General features: G+C 38.9%; 1 protein-coding gene across 10 annotated transcripts in view; it reads right to left on the minus strand.

The window, feature by feature from the left end:
- Positions 1 to 23,646, minus strand: part of DISC1 (DISC1 scaffold protein) — a 215,866-nt gene that overhangs the window by 140,127 nt on the left and 52,093 nt on the right. For all 10 annotated transcript variants that reach the window (XR_008465229.1, XM_054194043.1, XM_054194040.1 and 7 more), the window contains 3 exons: positions 8,255 to 8,405; positions 4,822 to 4,951; positions 636 to 871 (listed from right to left, as the gene is read on the minus strand). Coding sequence is in view for 9 of the 10 variants with exons in the window: in XM_054194043.1 (XP_054050018.1) it covers positions 636 to 871; positions 4,822 to 4,951; positions 8,255 to 8,405 (517 nt within the window). In the remaining variant the exon portion in view is untranslated. The remainder of the gene's footprint in view (positions 1 to 635; positions 872 to 4,821; positions 4,952 to 8,254; positions 8,406 to 23,646) is intronic.

The following is a 23,646-nucleotide window of genomic DNA, read 5'->3' on the forward strand; positions in this document are numbered from 1 at the left end:
TACAGTTTAGGCCCTGAAGTGCTTCTATTGCTTTTGTAAATAAAGATGAGGTTTCCAAAAGATTATCAAGAGTAGCTACTTTTCCATTTAAAAGAACCACACACTGTGGATTTAACTGTAGCTGTCCCAGAAGTATTCCTGCTGCATCCCCTCCCCCACTACCTCACGTCCACTGTCTGAGCCTAACACTCATAACATCAGACTTTATTATGATTGGAAGTTCAGTGAAGCATCTCTAATATTTATTTGGATAGTGCCTAGTACACACTTTCAGGCTGTGAGAAATATGTTGTAATTACTGCATCACCAAGCTGGGGAAAAATTCCACTGGTTAACAAGAAATAGTTTAAACTGATGATAGGTATTATCAGTTGATGGATACGTATGCTTTCTGTAGGTGGCTATTTACCATAAAAACATAAGTGCAAGACCTTCAAATAACTGCAAAGTCTTCCTTCCTAAGGAAATATATTCATATTAGAACTTTGACATCTGTTCTTAGAAAAATTTTAAAGTGTCTGAATCCAGCTAACTATCTGGCACAATTATGAAGAAAAAAACTGACAGCCAATTCAACAGTACATTGGGAAGATACAAGACTCTACATCACTGGCAACACATCAAAATTTAAATACCTCTTTATTGTCCCTGGAAGATCCAGACTGAATGGAATTTGATAGGAGGATGCTAAAGTGTCATCCACAGCCTTGCTTATTTCCTGGAGTTCTTTCAAAGAAACACAGCCAAGTAAAACAGTCAGTTCACAGTCTTGTGACTGAATAAGCCTATCATGCTCTTCAATTTCTCTTCTTAGCTGTTGATCTTTTGCTTCTAATAGGGCCAGTCTTGCTCGAAGGTCTTCAATTTCTTTCTGCACACAACAGAAACCTGAGTTTAGTATGAACCCTGTAAAAGAAACCCCTCTGCCCCTAGAAAAATGCAATACCAGTCTCAGAAGTAGCATGAATTAAGGTTGTCCAATTTAGCCCAACATTAAATGAGAAGACAGTCTTTTGTTGACAGAAAAAAAAAAAAAATCTTATGTCTGTTTTATTTAGAAACTCTAGTGCTTCTATAACCTGAAATTCCCCACCTCCATTTCAACACCAAATTCCAGGCTCCTCTTCCAAAACCAACTGCCAGTCACCTTTTACTTTTAAAATACACAGGTATTTCCCAAGTTTAAAACCTCCCCAAAAAACCCTCAAAATCTCAGTTCAACCATGACAACAGAACCTTGCTACAGACTGATAGTTAAAGTGATCAACCACGTATCTGTCCTGCAGAACATCCCTGCAACGGTTCCTCCTCCAGGCTTCCAATCCAACATCAGACACAGGATGCAAGTGGTGATTCACTGACTGTCTGACCCATACTTTTTGTTATTAATATTTAATTTTAGTTAAAAGCACAAAATCGCTCCCTTCACTTAAAATTACCATAGCTTAAACCTCAGTTGCACTCATCTTGCCAGAAGTTCAAACCTTGTGCATTATGATACTGATGTTTCTTGCAAGAGCGCTTTCTAATTTTTCCCTGAAAACCCAACAGTTATCTTGCACCCAAGGAAGGAGCACTTCATGGAGGAGTCTAAGTTGCTGAGTTAATAAAGTTATTTAATATAGGGCCCTTGGCTCATTTGTCCCAGAATTTGAAAAGTGAGTTTAAAAAGAGAAAAAAAGAGAAAAAAAAAAAATCAAAGGAGGACTACTTGCTATCAAAGTAGTTGAATGCCATACTGGAAAATTTTATTCTATTCCTACATTTCTTAGAGGAAACTTTCCAAGGCACTTAAACTATTATCTCAATACGCAGCCACAGATTGAACGTTCACCATTTTCCATACAACCAAGAGAAATCTCTGAAGTGCTATCTGTAGACTCTCAATAGGAATCAAAGCTCGTAATTCCATGCTCTGACCATATTCAATTCCGCTATAATGAAAAATGGGAAAAAAAAAAAAAAAAAACAACCAAAAAACCTTTCTCAGGTAAAAAACTAGGCATTACAAAACTGACATTAGAAACGACCATATAGCTTTTTATGGCAATTCACTTCTTTGTTCTCTATGTGTAAAATGGCAATAAGAACATCTCTTCACCCAAAGTGATGTTACGGAGATAAAACTAAGTGGTTTTGAATCACTCAGATGCCATGTTGATTAATGCTGTAAAACAAGCCTATTCACAAATTAATAAATCTGCATCCAAAAGAGCATTTGAGTGGCATACAGTAAAAGCATTCTGGGGCCGAATACCGAGTAATGAAGATAAAATACCATTCTGAATATCTGAACAAGTACTTTCCATCTTCAGCAATGTATGAGGCAGGGATCCAGGAAAAAAAAGGCATGCTTATATAATTAAAGACTCTCATAAAACAGACATACTACGCAGTGATAACTGACTTTGGCATTTCTTTCCTTTTGAGTGCTTCACTTTGAAACCTTAACATTCTTTTAATGTTTTTAATGTAATCTAAGTGAAGTTTAGTTCACTAATGCTCATTTTGTCCACAAACATACTTTCAGATTTGCTGCACTACAACAAGCTTCCTGAGTATCACTTTAAACAAGAAGAAACAGTCGTTGCATGTTAAAAGGTTGACTGGCTCAAAAATTTCAACTTATTAGTGCCACACACTAGATTCATCAATTATTTTCGTCCTTTTTCAGTTTCAGATTTAGCGACAAGAGAACAGAGTGGCCCATGTTTCAACCCACAGGCATTCGTCAAGGACAGTAAGGTCAGCATGCCAAAAACATCAGTTTTGTTTCTTTCAGTCTCAAATTAGGCTTTTAGTGTGCACAAAGGACAATTCTGTCTCTGTGTTACTGGTTTGGGAATGCTGCCAAAATCTTAATAGGCTCTACTTAATACAAAGACCTTCATATTCTGTGAAAACGTAGTAATTGCAATCACTGCAATAAGCAACCTACGTAGGAACAGAAAGGCAGATGAACAGAATTTGGTTTTACAGACATACTTTTAGTACTGAAATATTTTTACAATGTAAATAGGTACCAGAAGCACATAATCTGCATTCACAGAGAGAAAGCCATTCTGCTCAGGAGAAGTTCACAGGCATTCTTGGGAGAATGGAAATTTTAGTCACTAAACTGGAATTCTCCTGTGTTCTTTTCCAGCAATGCCAAGAAGCCTTTAATGTGCTCTTGGTCAGCCTCCAGGGACAGATGAAAAGGACTTAAAGTCTCAGCATGGAGCAGCAGACGATGTTCATCTCACTAAACGTAAGTTGGAGTTTTACTTTGTGGATTTGAATTTAAACTAAAATTTCTAACACAACAGCTAATCAGTACTGGTTGTAAACCTCCAGCTTCACTTATGGGCTGGTGTTCTCTATGAAGTACAGATTGCAGTAGAAACATCAATATATAAATTTTAAATACTACCACAGGCTCTCAAATCCCTGAAGACAAATGCAGAACCAACAGGAGAGAGGGCAGAGGGAAAAGGAAAGTAAAGTAGGGCTGAGGAAAAAGAAAAAATAATAATGATGATTTCAGATCATGTCAGATTTTGGGCAGAAGCAATCCTTAAGAGATGCTGGGAGCCAGACATCACAGGTCAGCCTTCTCCAGAACCTGGAATTCATGCTAATTTTGATCAAATGCTCCTAAATAGGATGCCTCTACAATGATGTGGCTAATCTGTCCCTAGTATAACTACATAGGAATAAAGATTCACCTGGAACAAGTATAAAAACATTAGCTAGCATGGAGTCTTAAGTACAGCAGTTTTCAGCTGAATATCTTGAGGTGGCTGGCTGAATGTCTAGATTACCAAAAATAGTTTTCTGATAATGTCGAACTAGACTACATCTCCTCTTATATATTGATGAAATAAATCCAAAGAATACAAAAGGCGATGACTAGGATGAAAACAACACTTCATTTAAGTAAAATTTTGCAATGGCCATCTAAGATGCTTTTCTCCGTTTCTTTCTGATTTTTATGTATATATATTTTAATTTTTTTTCTTTTTTATGCATATACACTCAGAGGATTATACTATAAGATCCACCAAAGGAAGAAAAGTATCGAAAATAATGAGATTTCAAAACAAGAAAACAGAAAAAAGAAAACTAGACTTATTAGTTCTCTAAGATGTCACATTGCCGAGTGTGATCACCAAGTTTAAAAGGAGACAGATTAAAGACTTGTACTAGACAGTAAACTAAGATTTTTGAAGGCCAGTGAAAAGAAAGAGCTAAATTTTGCCTAAAAGGCTTGTAGATTTAAAATTGGACAGCAGCCATTTTAAAAACCTTCCATTTGCCAAATTACCACGTTGTGACATCACGTGTCAGTGCAAAGTTATTGCTGGCAAATGCCAACTGCTCCGTGATGATTCCTTCATCCTTATGAAATGCATCAATCATATTTCAGGAACAAAAGCTGGTAAATCATGTATTTATAGTCAATTCTAACCAGAAATGGATGAAAGATTGCTTCATTCAAAACTTTTTGTCTTTGAATAAAAACTTCTGAAGATCAGTGAAATATTAAAATGGCAAATTAGAACATAAAGAGCACACTTAAAAAGATAATGAGTAAAGTTAAAGCACGCACACAAACCACCGAGCCTTCCAGTTCTGCTTCTCTGTAATGAGATTAACACAACTCCTGTGGCTGCCATCTCCAATCATCACTTAGATTATCAACTGGACTACAGCCAAGGCTCTAATTGCTGCACAGAAGCAAAGTCACTATTACAATAAATTTATTTAATTCTGTGTGACAGCTTACAAGCTTTTCCCACACAGCACTGATTCTTACAGACAACTTTGCAGTCCCGTTACCTGTAACCATTTCTTTTCTTGAAAAAGTTGGTTTTGTCTTGTGGCCGAAACCTGCATCCTCTCCTCGTAAGTGGATCTCAAAAGTTTATATTCATTTTCATGCCAAAGCTGGGTTCCTTCATGTCTAATCCTTTGAAAAAAAGTGACAAAAACTAAAAATTAAGCTGAGTATCACTACCTCAAAAATTAAGTAGATCAGAATGCTACATGTTACTTTCAAAGTCATAACATCCCATCACCAGAATGATTACATCTTAAACACATACAGTTAGAGAACAAGAGATTTTTCCTTGGCATATCTTCCTTATTATCTCAAACATTTACACTGTTTTTACAACACGTTGAAGGAGGAAAAAGGAAAACTTGTATAGCTTCAGGCTTCCCCCAGCTTTTTCATATTTCAGAAATTTATCCATCGCTGCCTTGAAAGAGACAAAACTAAGGCATGTAATTTCTATCAATACAGAGAAAACTCTCTTAGACAGAAGTTTAGAAACTTGCCAAAGCCATTTTTGCAGCTTCTGTCAGCTTTTGAAGACTACATTAGAGATCATCTGGAGTGTTTGCTCCACAATGCCAAGTTTTACTCCTCTATGGCACAGTGAGTTCTTTCAAAATCGCAGTCAGTGGGATTCCTCACAGTGGTCGGTACAGCCCTCAGCTGCAAATCTTTGCATGATTGGACCCCAAGGTAATCAGTGCATTACATTAAGACTCAAGTCTATAATCAGCTTCTCAAAATGCACCTGCAAACAATGCAAACCTATTTTGTCTTGCATGTTCCTGCATAAGGGCATGAGTGCTTGCAAAGCCAACTGCATTCCTATGCCCATCTCCAGACTCAAGTGTGTACATTTCCACATAAAGGGTACAGATGCATTTCAATATTTTGCTTTAAAAAAAAAAATACCGTCTCAAAGAAAACATTTGAAACATGTTTTCCCATTGTAATCTTACAAAGCAAATACAGCCGTGCCACATACAAAACACGCATCACTAGTCTGGTTTAAGCATGATTAATCACACAATTATGATCTCCGTGCACAGCCGTTTAACAAGTGTGTAGAACAAGAGGTTCCCGTCTCTTGTGCAGGACCGTCAGAAAATACACATGCTTTACTCCCTTCTCTATGGGCTGAAGAATGTACTGAAAAAGCAAAACAAAACCCTGGCACTAGAATAAATGGCATTAATACTTAAACAAAATACACACAATTACAGTGTAACTGTATTTCTGTAATAACAAAATAGATCCAAGAAATACCCATATTGTGAGGTGCTAGGCCATCACTGTGTATGTGCCTTACAATCGTTATAGATTGCTGTGGCTCCAACCAAACACACTTCGCAGCAGCTCCGAAGCCACCTTCTTTTAGTAAGGACTACATCTTTCTGAGGGCTGTATGCAATAGAAATTTATGATTGGCTGGTCAAAATTTAGGAAACATTCAACAATAAACATAGGTTATTATCAGAATCTCCTTGGAAATCCCATGTACACTGAGGAAACAGATCTCTCTGATCTCACCAAACCCGAGTGATTGCACGAACACAGCATTGTTCCCAAGCTAAACATAACCAAACCTGGCTCATACCACCAATATCCTGCGTCAACACTGAATGCATTCACCTATAAACTCATCCCATAATTTAACCAAGTAAAACAAAACCGGAGCATGAATGTCAGTCTCACATATTGAGCACATACCTTGCCATACACACTTTTCATTTTAAAAGTTCTTTATTTGCAAAAACATGAGACCAGCTGAACTACAGTAAAATTGCAACAATCTGGTCTTCTGGTGATAGCCCAATCATCTTTTCAACTTTCCAGGTGAAAAAAGAAATTTTGGGTATGTTGGTTTTGTTCCAATTCAAAATGAAAATAAAAACTTAAGCCTATAAATTTTCCTTGAAGAAGTGGTCATTTTTTCCACCCTGTACTATCTAAAACTTCTGTCGGAACAGAAAAATTTTAAACACCTCAATTGAAGATAAAGAGTACACTTGCCAAATCAACAAGAGCATCAGACCACAGACAAAGCAGTGTGAAAGGCTACAAGAATCAAGCAAGAAAAAGAAAGGGTGTCACAACAACAGTCACACTCGAGCTCAAAGAAAGGAGTGTGCACAAGACAAAAGCGAAGAGGATATTCATCTGACCCTGAAGAGTGGCACTGCTCTCAGACCTGTGCAAAGAGAAGAGTTACAGATGTAATCATCCAAGGAACAGGAACACTTTCATAAAAGTATTTTTTTTTTTATATATATATGTATTTATATATAAATATATATATACACATTATAAAGGAAAAAAATAAGCAGACTATGTATTTCAAGGATGCTTTAGTGACTCCATTTCTATGACAGCGAAGACAACAACACTCTAAAGCCAAAATCATTATTACAAATTAATGCATGGAGCGAACACACCTTAATGACAAAATACAGAATGTTGTATCCTGATCTTTAAGGAACAGTACAACAGCTTCTTAGAGCCCTCAGAAGGCAGAAGGAGACAGCTCTGAGGGAGCGCAGTTTATTTTAAACCTGACTCATTACTAAATAATATAAACAGAGGCTAAAAATACCCTTACAATTCTCAAATTTCACAATAAAATCCTATTATCTATACTGATTTTATCCAATTCTCATGCCTATCAAAAATTACACCCAAATGTACTGACTTGCACGCTACAGCCTTTATATGTACAAGCTGCCAGAAAACAAAAGGTTTTTCTCCTTTCATTTGTGCTATTGCATTTGAGAATAGCTTCCAATACCTATGGAGAATCCTCTTACTAACAACAGTAACCAGTAGAACAGATGAAGACAGACCTAGAAATTGAGACAACTTTTTCTTCCTAAGCTAACTACCTCCCTTGGGTCATCCAATGCATCTCACATTCCTCTAACCTTTGAAGTTGTTATCCCTTCAAGAGAATGCTGAGAATTTATTTTTGTGACTTTGTACAGTGCTGAGCACATTACTGCCACCTAACAAGTGATGCATAAAAGGAAACTCCCAAAGATCTATTCATATCAAAAAAAGAATCTGTTTTTACTTTATATTTAAATATGCTTTCATTGCCTAAAAAGAAGCATCAGAATTAACTCCACGGGGAACCGTTGCTCAAGCTGCCTTGCTGTTGTATGCTCAAGCTGCTGTGTCAAGGATTCAATCCCATTCCCACTCAACATCAGTGAGAAAAGTTCCATTTAATTCACCAGTTCATCATGATCAATGTTTTTCAGGGCAATTCTGAAAGAATTGTAGAAAGAAAAAAATAGGGGGGGTGTTTCATAAGCAAGCTCCCTATTGATATGTTAGAAGGTCCATAAAGCTCTTTATTAAAGTTATTCATAAAATGTATTCCACATTTTGAGGCAAACAGAAGCACCATTTTACATAATAAGAAATAAACAAACTCACCGATGATCTGCAGCCCAGCGCAATGCTGCTTGAACTTGGGTAATGAACCTATCCAAAAAACTGCTGACTGAAGGATGCCTTGAAGGAAGCTGAAATTTTAAGGAATTTTTCTCCTTCTCCAGTTCTTCCAGTTTCCGTCTAAATTTATCAGCTAGAAATTAAATTTAAAAAAAGTTACTTAATAGTGACAAAAAGGTTCCATTTAGCCTGAAGAAGAAAAAAAGGTCGATCAACAAAAAATAAAATTCACCTCACAGACAGTTCTTTCCCTTTTGATAAAAATATATCAGTCTGTTTTGCTCAAGGATGAATTACTGAGACTACAATGGAAAACATCAGATAACCAGGATGCTAAGCTACTTTCTTCTATGACAAGGACAAAACTGCAGGCTTCCCAGCACTTTCACAGAGTTTTAATTTGGTAGGGCTCCAAAGAATTGGCTCAAAGTTATCATCTGTGCTCCTTTCCTAGAGTAACAGCTCTGAATTAAATTCTAAGAAAACTACTCTTCACTGTTCCAATTTTAAAACAATCTTAGATGGCAGTTACACATTTAAAGTCTGACCTTTTAAAAAAACTGCATTGTTATTAGGTCAAGAACTGAAGAATCACCTATGATACCTCAGCAATATATTCCAGAAGAAAATTCCCGTTCAGTTAGAGCAATTAAACAATTACCTCATTCCAGGCCCTCCATGAATTATGCTTATTTTATCATCCAACAAAAAAGCTTTACTTCCAACTTTAAATAAAAATAACAGTGGTCCTTAAGAGATTGCTTTGACTGTACTATAACTCTATAAATTTCTTCAAGTAAACACTTCTCTATAAAAGTTAGTTTTTATTTGTTTTCTGTCCCTGTGTACAAAACAAAGGAACATAGTTCCAATTACAAATTATTATTTCTGGTACATATATTCTCTATAGTGCCAGTATACTAGCAAAATTACATACATGACAGATAACAAGCCTGGCTGGTCCAAGCCAGAATGTCTTTGATGATACATTAGTCAAATCAGAGAGTTTTGAGCTAGCCCACAAATGGAAAACCTTTACAGTTCAGTACTCTTCTCGTGACCTCGCTGTCTACGATTTTGCCTGATTAGCATTTCTTCCCTTCTAACGTTTTCAATACAACATGTTACTATCAGAATAACATCCATCTGTGCGTGCTTTTCACTGCTTATTTTCTTTCTTTAGCCTCAAAGGGGTTCTACGAAGAAAGGTTGTTTACATTTGCTGGTTTAGTGAAATGACCCATTTTTTACAATAATCTATCATTAGTAGTGATCTCCCTTCTGCTTCTGTGCCGATGGGGTGGAATAAAGGCACAGAATATACTAATGAGACTAAATCTTCTCCCTAGGCCAGCACACCACTGCAGGGTAGTTAAACTCATATTGTTGTTATTAGGGTGCAAAACGCCACCACACGGCTCTAGCTGAAGTGATCACCCACCCAAGTCAGTGCAGGGTCCAGGCTTTGCTCCAACAACCACATGTACACGTGCGCATACTCTTTCTGCAAAGGAGAAACACCTTTTCAGCAGTGGAGGTAAACCACATGCTTCTCAGGGGCCACAGCAGAACAGATTCATTCTATCCCTGTCACCACAAGGAAACTGGAATTTGGGCCCAGATGAGACTTCTGAGCCTGTACTTTGATGAGAACAACATATCAGCATTCACATTTCACATGGAATTTCAAACACGACCATCAAAAGTATCCCAGTTACAAACAGAAAAGTAAGGGTTGGATTGTGACCAATGACGACTGAATGACAAAGCACATGGGAAAACCTCCTTTTACTCAAACCATTCAACAATGGGTGTCATGTGTTACCAAGTGGGAGTTGTGGCAACACTCTACAGCCATTCAACAATTATGCTTCAACATAATTATGCTCACACGGTGTTTGTGTGTCCAGTTGTTCCAGCATTCTACTCCTACCCATCCTGGCCCTAGAAACAGTCTATTTTGAGAAGGAAAACAGATGAGGGATCCACATGCCAATTCATTCTCTCTCTCTCATTAATTCTTGGCTGCATCCTGCTTTATATATTCCAGTCTACACAGAATTCAATTAGTTTCCACTAACAGACGTTTCTAAATAATTTGTTTCACTGGCATTTTATAAGTACTATTGCTGGCCATATCTGCTCGTTATCTCTCAGCACTAAACGATGGTTTACCCTTACAGCATTGCAGTTAGGGGGTCACGTCTCAGGAGACTCTACCACCACTGGGCTGAACACTGCAGCACTCAAGCTTTTAGGCTCCTCTCCTGGAAAGGAGACCCATCGGTTTGACCTGGCTGATGTCTTCAGTGCACAGAGAGACCAAGGCACCTCAGTGCCAGCTGCGGAGCATGGAACCATGCACATAACGCTTATCTCAGTCCAGCTTTCGGCACTGCAACTCAAGAGATCTGGATCAAGCAGAACTAATGGAAGTGATCACAAGTCTAGCGAATAGGACATGGGAAAAAAATGGCAATAAGCAGGATACCCTGATCTAGTGGAGATAAAGACTGAGGGGAGTAACTTCCAGTACTATTACAAACCAGGAAGCTACAAAGAAAGTAGTAATACAATTCTTTTCACCTCTCCTCAGAACTTGAGTCCTCAATAACAAACCTGAGTTGCAGCAAAGGAGATGAGGAAAAGCATTAGAGATAGTAAAGCACTAACTGCTTGGGACAGCCAGTAATTCTCCACTAGTGTTGGTTTCCAGGTCAGACAAATGGCTCTTGGGAATAGCTCTGGCATATTTTTTTAAGGTCGAGGCCAGCAAGATCAAATGTGTTCTCCTGAGATCCCCTCCCACAATATTTTCCAGGATTTTCCAGCCAAGAAGCAGAAGCAGAAGGCCTATGCTAGTCATAAACTATCAGACTCAAGGACACCACTTCCTTTTACTTTCATTTTAGTTTTCTGAGCACATTATTTCAACACAGAAAAGACCTTCACAGGATCCCAGAGCTCACTGATAGACTGAGACACCGAAAGAAACCACACGCACTCAGATACCTCCATCACGCACAAAGGCTTAATATTTCGTTCCTCTGTCCCATACTTCAATATAAGTCATTTAACACACGGCTTACATGCAAAAAAGCACTCCCTCCATTTGATGAAGTTCTTAAATGAAAGAACTCTAATGTTTCAATACATACTGGTTTACAGACAAGGATTTGGAATAAAGGCTTAATTCTCTTTACCAGCCTTTTATTTCACTGTATTTTGTTGCTAGCTTTCTGACTTGCAGCAGTCCTACAGATATCCTAGAAGAAGCTTCTACTTCAGTGCAAGCAGCAGAAGTCAACACTTAAATTACCCTCCATCCCAATACATTACTGCCTGGTGCACTTCAGACATCCCACTGAATTTAAAGCCAACCCAGGGTACATGCCTGGAAGATGCTGACTAACTGCTGTTCTCAATTAAACAGACAGCAGTCGGAGAACTGTGTCGTCTCCAAAGATCATGTTTTGTAATAACTTTGAGCAAAGGAAGTAATTTCCATAATTTTTAATTGACCATATGAGAACATCTGGCTACTCTCTACTTTTTACATATTCTGATATTGGTTTTATTCCCTTGAAGAGAAGGCTCACTTTATCAGAACTATTTATCATCATTTAAAAAACATTCAAGAAAATCATGACATTAAGGGTAGAACCTCATTTGCTACATCCTGCATACGTTTATATTTTGTCTGTTCTTTGCTGATAGGTGGGAAGACAATCAATCATGCTATTCTACAAATTGCTGGACATTAAGAAAGTGTTTCTTCAGGTAGTTCAACTAGAGAAGGCCATTTGATCCTGCCCCACAACCCTGTAAAAAACCTCCTCCCTCTCTCCCTCACATACCCCAAAAAACCTGAAGGATCTAAACCAAAATTTATGCAGGGTTTACATGTGTAAATCACACATCGCAGCCCTAAAATCTTTTTCTTACCTTCTAGATACTTCTGGAGCCAGGTAATCTCCCCAGCATTCACTTTCTTAAAAATTTAAAGCTTTCAAGATGACTGAAGTGGTTTTGTATGGTCAGCAAAGATATTGTTATCTATTTTCTAAAAACTAAAGTCCCAGGTCCAGATCCAACGACGACTGTACTAGCAGTCTCTCTCCAACCACACACAGAATCAGGGTGCAAAGTTCCCCTTTATCTTGATACTGCTCCTGAACCTCTAATGTTTGTGAGCTGAAAGACTTCCTGAGCAAGACAGTGCTACTAGATTATTTTACTGCTTTGAGGGGAAAAAGAAAAAAAAAGTCACCAACAGGTGGACATTATCCACCAGAAACTTCTCTTTTCTCAGGCTATCTATGCTTTTGGTCCCCAAAATATACTGTGACAGAGAATTTGAAAATGGAATTAAGAATTACATAAACGCGTATCCTATTTGGTAAGTTTAAACCTAAAGTCTGATGATCTTACCAGGTGTTTCCTTTCCTTTCTTTTTTTTACTGGAAATAAAGCAAAACATTCCTGCTTCACTTTCCCTGCCCATTAATAATTCAGGCATCATCATGTTCAAATCGCACCACTCATTTTCCAGAACAGAGAGACTTACATTAGCTAAAGAAGTGCTACAAAGGCTAGAAAGTGAGGAGTCTAATGCAGAGCTTGAATACGTGAGTGAAATGTAGCTGGAGAGCAGACCAGTAAGCAAGGTGTCTGCAGCCCAATTGCTAGCATTAGTATCCAGCAAAATTACTTGCAGAACATATATGACACGTAAAGACATAAACCGTGATCAGAAATTAAGGCATTACAAGCACCTGAAGAATGCATGCACCCTTAATTTAAGAATAAAATAATTAACCATTTAACAGTACCAAACAGACACACAACAGAAGATATTCGATGCGAGTCCTAACGCACCAGATACACGTAAAAGGGAGACTCAGATTACATTTGGATAGTTGAACAGCTAGCCCTTAGTACACACTGGTCACTGGTACAGAGCAAAATCTTTTCTACCTTCCATTCAGCCCTGCATATGGAAACCAACAAAATTAACCCAGTGCAGAGTCAAACCAGTCCATGCACTCCAAGACTGCCCCAAAATGCAAAGCAAAGTACAGTAAATGGGACAACGGGGAGATTCCCTTCAGAGGCTCACACACCTAATCTGAATTAAAAAGCTATTTGGGCCAGGGTCCTTGGAATACTTCCAGCAGTCAGTGGAAAAAGTAACTCCTGGAAAGGCCAGTAGGCAGAGGCTAAAGCTTTCCAACCAAGGCTATAAGTCCCTGGGCACAACAGCAAAACATCCGTGTTCAGTTCATAAAAGGCTAGAGCATAATGGCCACTAAAGCAAAAAAACAAATTAAATTACCCCACTTACCCACCACTTAATTTTTTCCATTCCAACCAAAAAGGCACCTTTGTGAAACTCAGCACTCCAGCTGTGCTCCTGAACTATCAGAACAACCTTGAGGAACAGCTGAGCAAATCAAACTCCTGGCTGCTGAACATCCTTTGGAGTCAGAAGCAACTGCTACAGAAATCACCTCAAAGCACGAGGGCCAAAATCTGTACAGAGTGCTGCAGGCTCCATAATTCTTTGTTTTGTGTGCATTCCTCAGTTATTTGACACTCTTAGTACAGGTGACAAACCCTTCTAATTCCTGCTTCACCCTACTGAGATGCCAGATCGATGTTTGCCTCCAATTTAAAGTTAAAAAACTAGTAACCTGAAGAGTACAAGAGAGGTCTCCTGCATTCCCAGCCAGACTTAAGCCATCAGAATAGCCAAAACACACAGTGATGACCTGATGTCACAAGCTTCCCCTGCTGCAGGCAACATCAGCCGTCTACTCTCTCTCTCTCCAATCCTTTTTCTTTCTTAGCAACGAGAGACCTGTATACATAAATCAGGTCAGGGAGGAAAGAGATGGAAACCTTGTACTCAAAATAGTGCCTGTGAGAGAAGCAACAGAGAACAGTATCTGAAGGATTTCTTACATGGACCGCTCAAGCAGAGCGCTGTGCCTCCCAGCAAGCTCTGCATTTCCCCCCCATCAGTCCATACCAGTTAAAAGCCAGGAAACTGCTGCATCCTTAAAACATATATAACATTTCAGAATTTAATGTACTGAATGTCAGTGTTGCAGCAGAGCTGGGAAATCTGTAAGCTTTAAAAAAGAAATACAAGAACAAACACACTTCAGCTGTTACACTTCTCATAAAAAGAAGCTTGACACATTGGCAGATACTGATTTTTCCCCTCTAATTCATATTGAATTTAAGAGCATTCATTCATGCTCTGAACAAAAAGCCAAGTTCTCAGAAGTTTCACTGATGCTTCCTCAAAGTACAACACCAAGTTTCCCACCTACAGTTTACATCGTAATACTGAAAAGTCTGTGCTATGTATCAAACTTCTTCCCAGAGGGCAGCGGTACAAGCCTAGTATAGACTTTCAGCATAAATTTTGACCAGTGGCCTATTTCATAGACCATCCACAGTGGCAACACAGCGGACAGACTGCCACTCAGATCTGTAACATTCTCTGTCTCTTTGTAACAATGGTTAAATGGAGGAGTGATTTATGGGCACAAGCTGTAGGACTCAGTGGGTTTTGTGTGGGTGTAGGTACAATTACTTTCAACATCAGCGGGAAGATTAGCAAGAAGCCACAAAGCCAGAAAGGTTCTTCCAGCACAGCAGACCTCTGGGAAAGGAGGAGGGTGAGAGCCCAGCAGGAAGTGTCAGAGTCCTGACTTGGGTGATTAATCTCTTAAGTTATTTGGTCAGCATTAGAAAAATTTTGCTTTCCCATGTTTCTTTCTCATTATCACCTGGCAACGATGTAGGCTGAACTATCCTCACAGTTGTGCTTTCTGGGCTGAGTTTAAGGCACATCAGGACTATCTGGGTAAACCTACATTACAATTTCCTGTAAGCAAAGCAGTTTCTATTTGCCACTACCATCTCGGAGGAGGCCCCAATCATTCTAGGCTCAGACAACAGCAAAAAAAAAAAAAACTCTACTCCAATAAATTTACAATCAACAAAACAAATTACAACTGAAGAGACAAATGGAGATGACAAAGCATGACACATACAATATGTGTAAAATGATGTACAATAATTTCAGCGTACCAGAAGCAGCTTAATCTCCATTGCTCTTAATCTGACACTTCTGGAAAACGTTTTTGTAGTATTCTTAATAGCAAAGTTTTTAACAGTAAGAGCTTCATAAGTATTTGACATTACAGCATAAACTAGCCACTTCCGTAATTTTCTAAATGCTGGAGTAATTACATTTTTTGAAGTGCCTGACATGTGTAACAGTTGCTGAAATAACAGACAGTTTTCTGTAAGCGGCAACTCCTTACTCATCTTTGTAATTCCACTAAAACAAAGGTACAATTCCATACAGAGTCTATCCCTCGCAGTCCTTATCTTCAGATTTGCTGCATTTGCAAATTCCTTCAAACACCACCAGAGTTTTAATGTGCAGGCACTTTTGAAGACATCATTTCTGGTTTAGTCAATTCACAACACAAAATAAACAACGTCCTGTTGACTGTTAGCTTTTCATAGTCTTTCACAAACATCAAGTTTCCAATGAAACCACTGAGATGCCTACATTTCCAATACGCCTTTACAATAAAAATAATATACAGTAACATCAAAAGATACATTAAAGGAAAAACACAAGCTGATTGCTGGTGCACTTTACTTGATACCAACATTATTCTGTAAGCAGTGCTGACAGTACTGTCACTACATATGAAATAGTACAGAAAAAGAAAAACACGTACCACTGATTCCAGGCTGAATCTGCATTTTAAAAAAAGTAAGGCTATCCAGCACAATGGCATCAATGCCTATTGTGAATTAAATTCTACTCTTAAAAAGATCCTTCAAGACAAGGAAGCTAGCAGAAATCAACGCAAAGCTCCTTGGCTTGCAATACAGCTCCTTCTTTTATTGGAGAAGATAGAAGAGCAGCTTTAGTAAAGGTTTCCAATCAGCACAGTTCACATACATGAACAACTGTCAGCTACATATTGATGTCAACTGTGGACAATTCAATCCCAGTTCACCAGGTCCCTTTCCTTGCTCCAGGAATCTAAGTCAACATCTGCCGTTCTTCACTGCCTCTGAATAAACGCCATGGGTTGATTAGAAGACAGGCCAGTCAATTAACAGAGAAACAATGCAATACTCTACAACTGATTGCATTATATTGTGAGGTATCAGTCATTTTTATAAAGCAAGTTCTAAATACTATAACAAGAAATTTAAAAATCTGATAGACTATATCTGGGCTTTTACATCAAGGATTTTATGACTAGAGACACAGTCAGATTACGTTGGGATTTTTTTTGTACCAGGCTCTATTTAAGCACATATTGTGAATCTAACGTGCTTTGTTCTAGCTGTCAAACAAAGAAAAGGCTCCTTTGTTGTTGCCTAACCTGAATATATTGAGAATACCATCCTAAAGGACAACATTTGAAAGATTAATTTTTTTTGTGTGATAGAAGTCCAAAATTAGTACAGATAATATAAGAAGTGTTCCGCAAAGGTTTATCTTCATACTTTTAAAAGCAATGCTGTAAAAATGCACAACAAAGCAGCACAAAGACTGGGCTACATAACACCAATGAGTAAGTATAGAGTTGCTTTAAGTTTGAAAGAAAGTAGCACAGATTTTAGTGTGGTGTATGTTAAATTGTGCAATGTTCCGCAAGGACTATAATGCATGAAGAAATCAGCTTGTAGTTCTGCTTAAGCCACCAGCTATAGAGCAGCACTACCCAAACCAAAATGCAATTCAACAGCATTATCTTCCTTCTGTGGAAAGGCACACTGATGAAAAAGTATCAAATATTCTTTCTTATAGATGGGTATTACATACAGAACTATAAAGAGACTATAAACACATGGACACAACCCCAGTGAATTGCTCTGGAAACCACAGTGGGGAACTCTACAAAGAGACCTGAAGCTTCGCTCTAGAAACAAAAGGGGAGAGGGAAGGTAAAGGAAGTCTTCATGGCAACTGAGGTGAAAACAGCACATCTATTCATTATAGATGAGTACCTGGATGCCAGAATTTTGCTTTTGTTTAAAGAAAATATTTTTTCTTCATCTCTTGCTACCTGCATTCCCCTTCATGAGTTCCCACAACAATGCTCAATGTTTTCTCATATTTCAGGTCTCCACTCTCACATTTAATAGTCTACATAATCTCAAATATATACATCTAATTTCCTCTTTCATTGTTCCTTCCTTATACCCAATGCTCTTCAAGAATTAAAACTTTTCCCTCAAATTAAGCTGATGCCCTGCCCAAGCACTCTGGATCAGTAGATACAAAACCAAAAAATATTTAAAAACTAGTAAAGATGCTAGCTTAGTTCAGCCTAGCCACTTTTCCAATTTCCACCATCCATCACTGTTCTAACACCCAGAAGTTATGTTGCTCTACTTCATCCAGAAAAGGCCAAATTCTAAGAAAGCAAGCAATACGAGATACTGGTTTATATTTGTAATTTGTTCTGAGACTACTTCGCATGCCCTAAATCAAAAATCAAACAAATTTTAAGATGCCATAGAATCATAGAATGGTTTGGGTTGAAAGGGACCTTTAAAGGTCATCTAGTCTAACCTTCCTGCAATAAGCAGGGTCATCTTCAACTAGATCAGGTTGCTCAGAGCCTCCTCCAACCTGACCTCGAATGTTTCCAGGGATGGGGCATCTACCACCACTCTGGACGACCTGTTCCGGTGTTTCACCACCTTCACTGTAAAAAATTTTATCCTTAGCATCTAGTCAGATACAATAATTTCCACCAGCTCTTTGAATCTGAAATCAATGGCAAAGGAAATTATTTAAACACAGAATAACTGCTGACTGTTAATACCTAGTGACTTATTTCCTGTCCTTCCCTTTGAGCTTGGCCTCACTAACCAATTCCCTCTCCTTGGCAACTCACAGACACCCTTACACCCCATTTTTTCCCCATTCTGTTTCTGGCCCTTCATCCTCTTCCCTTCCCACACCCTCCACACCGTGGGCTTGCATCTGCTTCTTCAGTCTCCTTTCTTTCCTGAATGTGATTTGAGTTCCTCCTGGATTTCTGCTGGACTTAGAATTACACTACCAGATTTACACAGACTTCCCTTTCCCCCACCACACCATACTCCAGACTGTGATCAAAGGTCAGAATAGTATTCATTTTCGGCGGGGCACAGAGACACAAAAACAGACAAAATAAAGCTTTTAGTAGTTGACCTACACCCACAGTTTATTTGGCTGTTTCCTAACTACCATCTTCAACATCACTTTCCTGAGACTGCTTTTGGTACCAAAGCATAACTGGGGTAAACACAAAAAATTTAAATAATTTTGAGCAATAACAGCTATAGTCGGATCCTGCAACTCTAGAAAGTAAAAAATAAAAAAAATATAGAATATCAAACGTAGAAGCTTTAAATCCCCATCTTCCCCACCCCCCCAAAAACCATATTTCAAGCAAATTTCATCCACTTGATCCCCAATTTCAAAACATGTAATATTTCCTGACATTCCCAAAATGGCACCATTTCCACCTCTCTGGAACAGATCTATACACACACATCGTGGTAGCAGTAGAGTCAATGCACCCAGCACATTCAACCCATTACGGAGGCTTCCAGAAACAAAGGGGGCAATTTTGACAAGCTTAGTCTTGTAGCTGCCCGAATTCCACTACCAGGGAAAAAGAACAAAACAACTAAATATACAGCAGGCAACCACCCACACTATGTGGGGTATGGTCAGAAACAGAAAAAAAGTTCAGATGACTCACTCAAAAGTCCAACATCCTACAAACAAAGCATCATAGAGTATCTCAAAATTCTCTGTTTCCCCATCCTCATGCATTCACTAGTACTTTCACTGAATTTCTTGTGGAATTATCAACAGCTCAAGAGTATTATAGGAAGAAAAACAACAATTAACAACTGTTTGATTTCCCTGTAGGGAGCTCACAAAACAATCTAATTGTCTGCTCTGCATTGGAAAGACTGACATTAATAGATTAAAAGAATTAACATACAACACCTAACCAACATAGGTATATTTTCCTTATTGCTGGTTCCCATAAGGCTCTCAAAACACCAAATGCTAACCAAAATATCACAGGAACCCGCAAATCTGAAGCATCACATTAGAAAAAAAGTTTTAAAAAAACCAAAACAGGAGTAGTTACAAGCATAAACAAGACAGCCCATCTAGAAAGAGTAACTTTTCTTTGTCCACAATTTCTTTTTATGCATCTACACATACCTGTATTTTGAGACAAAAAAAAAAAAAAGCAGTAGAGATATACAGCAGGGTTTCATGCCGTGCCAGGTGGCTTCAAGTCACACCCTGCGTATTCTCTCACGAGCAGCGACTCTACAGCACTGCACTACAGAATCTCAGCAGAATAGCTCTTATTTCTTTCAGCTTCGAGGTCCTCTGTGTCTGTAAAAATGTAGATAGTAACAATTGCTCCGCAGGGGCCTCATTAGGCTTAATTAACACCTGTGTGAGATCTTGAGATAAAAGGATTGCTGTAATTACAGAATCTGAACTGCTTCTTGCATAAGAAACCTTGTATTATCCCTTTCATAATTTGACCCTTTCTTAAAAGTTAGTGCCCTTTTGTTCTTTTACAGGATTCTGTTCCCTATAAAAGACTATTACCTCCTGGAGTCACCTCTTAATTTTCTAATTTCAAAATCAGATAAAGCCCAGCCTCTCCTTCCTATTTGAACAAAAGGGATCCTGGAGTTTTGTTGGTTTGTTTGTGGGGTTTTTTTTGGGGGGGTTTTTTTGTTGTTGTTTTTTTTTTGTTTGGTTTTTTTTTTTAAAGTTATTGTTTCCCAACCTTCCTCCCTTTCACACACACTTTACTTTTTCACATCTACAATATTCTTTTCATCCCGGCTCTGCAGCTGTCCCCACTGTCCCAGCACAGAGCTCCTAGAAGTGTTTCAGGTGTCAGAATCACCCATCAAGCACACAGGGCAGTGGGAACAGCTGCACAGGAGGATGTCAGCAGAGGTCACTGGGGAAAAGACCAAAAGGCTCTCTAAGCAAGTTCCACAGCCTGTTCACTCTACTTTGGTCCCCCTTCAGCGAAACAGTTATAACTGAGACAACATCCCATCGACCACCAGATGCAGTCAAGAGGCCTGGTTGAATTGCATTCACATAGGAACAGCGGAGCCCACCAAACGACAGCCACTGCAATGAAGCCCAAGCTCCTCCAGCATGCAGATCCATGGAAGAGCCTCTCGCATGCTCAACCCAAGTGGAGTGCAGCAGTGCCAAGGCACTTTCACTGGACTCCGTGCTTCAAGCTATGAAACTTGGAAATTTTAAATACAGGCTCACTGCATTCTTCCAGCCTGAGCCCACGAACTGTCACTGCCTCCAGCAGCTTCTCCACCTGCTCAGAGCCTCCTCAGGCTGGAAATTAAAGCTGCCAGACCAGTATCTGTGTTGACTGAGAGCCAGGTGAGAATCAGAGCCAGGAGGGAAGGGGAAAGAGGTGCAGACTGGGACTCTGATGGAACTTGGCCTGCAGAGGAGCACCCGCTAGAAACTGAGCTCAGGGAGAGAGGTTTGGCTATTGCCACACTCTCCAGAAGGTGTTCAGAAAAGAACATGCTCCAGAAAGGACGAGGGATACAAGAGACAGGATGTCTTTCAAGTGTGATCCTGTTGTAGGCCCCAGAATTGCAGCTCACCACATGCAGGTTCTTCTTCCAGCCCTGCAGCTGAGCTTTCTACACATCTCCTGCAAGCACATAAAATAAATGTGTTAAAGCCTACTATCTTCTGTAGCATGCCCTAACTACAAATGAAAACACTGCAAGAAATAACATACGTCTTCACAATAACTAATCTCTTTCTTCATGAGTTACAACTAAATAGGATTGCTACAGTAGTGAATCTTGCTACGAATTTCACTCTATGCCAGTACCCCCACACCACCTGTTTCACCATAGCAAAATAAACATGTCTATCCAGCCTTCCACCTTGACTATGTCCAGCAGCATTCCCTTCTACTGAAATTGTTTGAGCAGTTTGTCTTTGAAATAACAAATAAGGACTACATTAATTTGTCTAAACAGCAACCTCTATTTTTCCTTGCAAATACCTCCTGCAAATGCAATAGAAGATAGCTGAGCTGCTTTCCCCTCCCACACCCATTCAGCTCCTTTTTACTTTACCTCAACAGGACAGCTTGAGAAGAACTGTGGTAAAATATGTAGATCAGACAGATGGTATTTGCTGCTCTTTTATCAATCCTGCTGCTCAATAGTTTTAAAAAGCCACGTAAAAAGCCACGATAATTCATTACTTGAATAGTCTCAGATAAATCCTCCATTCCACTACAACTTTGCCTTGTCCATTTTGTAAGTGGAATTATTTTATTTACAGGAAGCATCAGAACCTTTTCAACCAGGGCAGAAAGAGGTACTGGATTGTAACAAGACACCTTGACAAGACACAGCTGAAATAACTGACTTTTGTTCTTTGCTTTTAAATTTCTCCTCAAAAAGCACAATTGTCTCTCTGCTTTTATTCAGCAGATCTGAAGAGCAGCTGACCTCCGTGCTTCCTGGCTGGAGCAGCGGGGCAGGGATGGTTTGGCCCTCCATTACGGTTCTCCTTACACTATCCACCCACATCCCAGCATGTGCTCATAGCTCCTTATTCCTCCCCACAACCAGAACTTCTCTCTCCCCAGAATTATACTTGACCATTATTTAATATAACAATAAATAACCAAATAAGCTTCTCATATATATATCATCCCCCGTTACGCAAAACAACGTGGACAGGCTGGAGACCGTCCAGAGAAAGGCCACAAAGATGATCGAAGGACTGGGAAGCCTGCCGTATGAGGAAAGGCTGAGAGAATTGGGTTTGTTCAGCCTTCAGAAAAGAAAGCTTAGGGAAGACCTTATCACCATGCTCCAGTATTTAAAGGGTGGCTACAAAAAAAAAGATGAAGACCCCCTTTTTACAAGGAGTCAAATGGAAAAGACAAGAGCTAATGGGTACAAGTTACTCCAGGGGAGATCCCAGTTGGACACAAGAGGAAAATTTTTCACAATGAGAACAATCAGCCATTGGAATAGTCTCCCCAGGGATACAGTGGATTCCCCAACATTGGACACTTAAGATTCACTTGGACAGTTTGCTGGGCCATCTTGTCTAGGCCGTGCTTTTGCCAAGAAAGGTTGGAACAGATGATCCTTGAGGTCCCTTCCAACCTGGTATTCTATAATATCACATTCTGGAATATCTATAATTCACACACACACACACCCTCCTGTCCTCTTGGGAGGCATGTCTTCCTTGTCACATACTGAAAATTGTTTATCTGACTTTTATTCCTCTTCCTTTTGTGGACAGAGGTGTCAAGACAAGAAGCAAGGTTAAAATATAGAAAATCATTGTTATTTGGTTACAGAACAATGAAGAAAGGAAAAAGAGTTAAAGCAATAAATTTTACTCCAAAATAACACTATTTGATGAGTGGTTTGCTAGGATCTCAGTTAATCAGCGTTCAAATTGCAATTTAGGCAGCGGTTGTTTCTAAGCAAGTTGCTCCTTAGTGATGGAAAATATGCAAATAACTTTTACCATGTTATTTACTAGAGGCTCCACTTTTCAACACATATCTTCTTCCCAACAATAAGCTCCTGTCAAGTTAGTGTTCCATCAAATCTGTCAATTGCAACTCATTTGGTGCTACAGGACAAGCCGACACATTGCATAAAGGTCAAGTGGAAAAATGTCCCTTCCGCTACATCAATGTCATAAATCAGTAAAGGTCACTCCATCCAATAATTGCTACTAGAAGAAATAACTTTGTTGTAATCTACATGATATACAAAAAAAAAAGGCAGTTCAAGTCCTTCATTTTTTTTCCAAGACATGACAAACTAACAGTACTGTGCTTTCTTGCGGCGTACACATTCTAATGAGAACAGCCTAACCTACAGGCTCTATAGCTTTCACAAGTACTCAATTACAATACATGAAGTTACATGAGGACAACTTTTCCATAAAAACATGAAAATTAAAATGTCAGCGTTTATTGATAGTTAAATCGTACAACTCTGAGCTCCTGTCATGATTGAAGCTTCAATGGGCTTTACAGTCTTTAATTAAAACTCCAAAAACTGTAGTATGGCAAGTGATGATATACCCATTTTATGAACAGCTCATCTGAAGCAGACCGAAGTACCTTGCCTACAGTCAAAATATCAAAAAGTAAATATGATTGTGTAGTCTAAAACAACAAAAAAAAAAAAACCAACAACCAACCACACCACCCAAAAAAAAAAAACAAACCCAGAACACAAAA

Source organism: Rissa tridactyla, chromosome 3 (genome assembly GCF_028500815.1).
Source record: "Rissa tridactyla isolate bRisTri1 chromosome 3, bRisTri1.patW.cur.20221130, whole genome shotgun sequence".
In the NCBI taxonomy this organism is placed as follows: domain Eukaryota; kingdom Metazoa; phylum Chordata; class Aves; order Charadriiformes; family Laridae; genus Rissa; species Rissa tridactyla.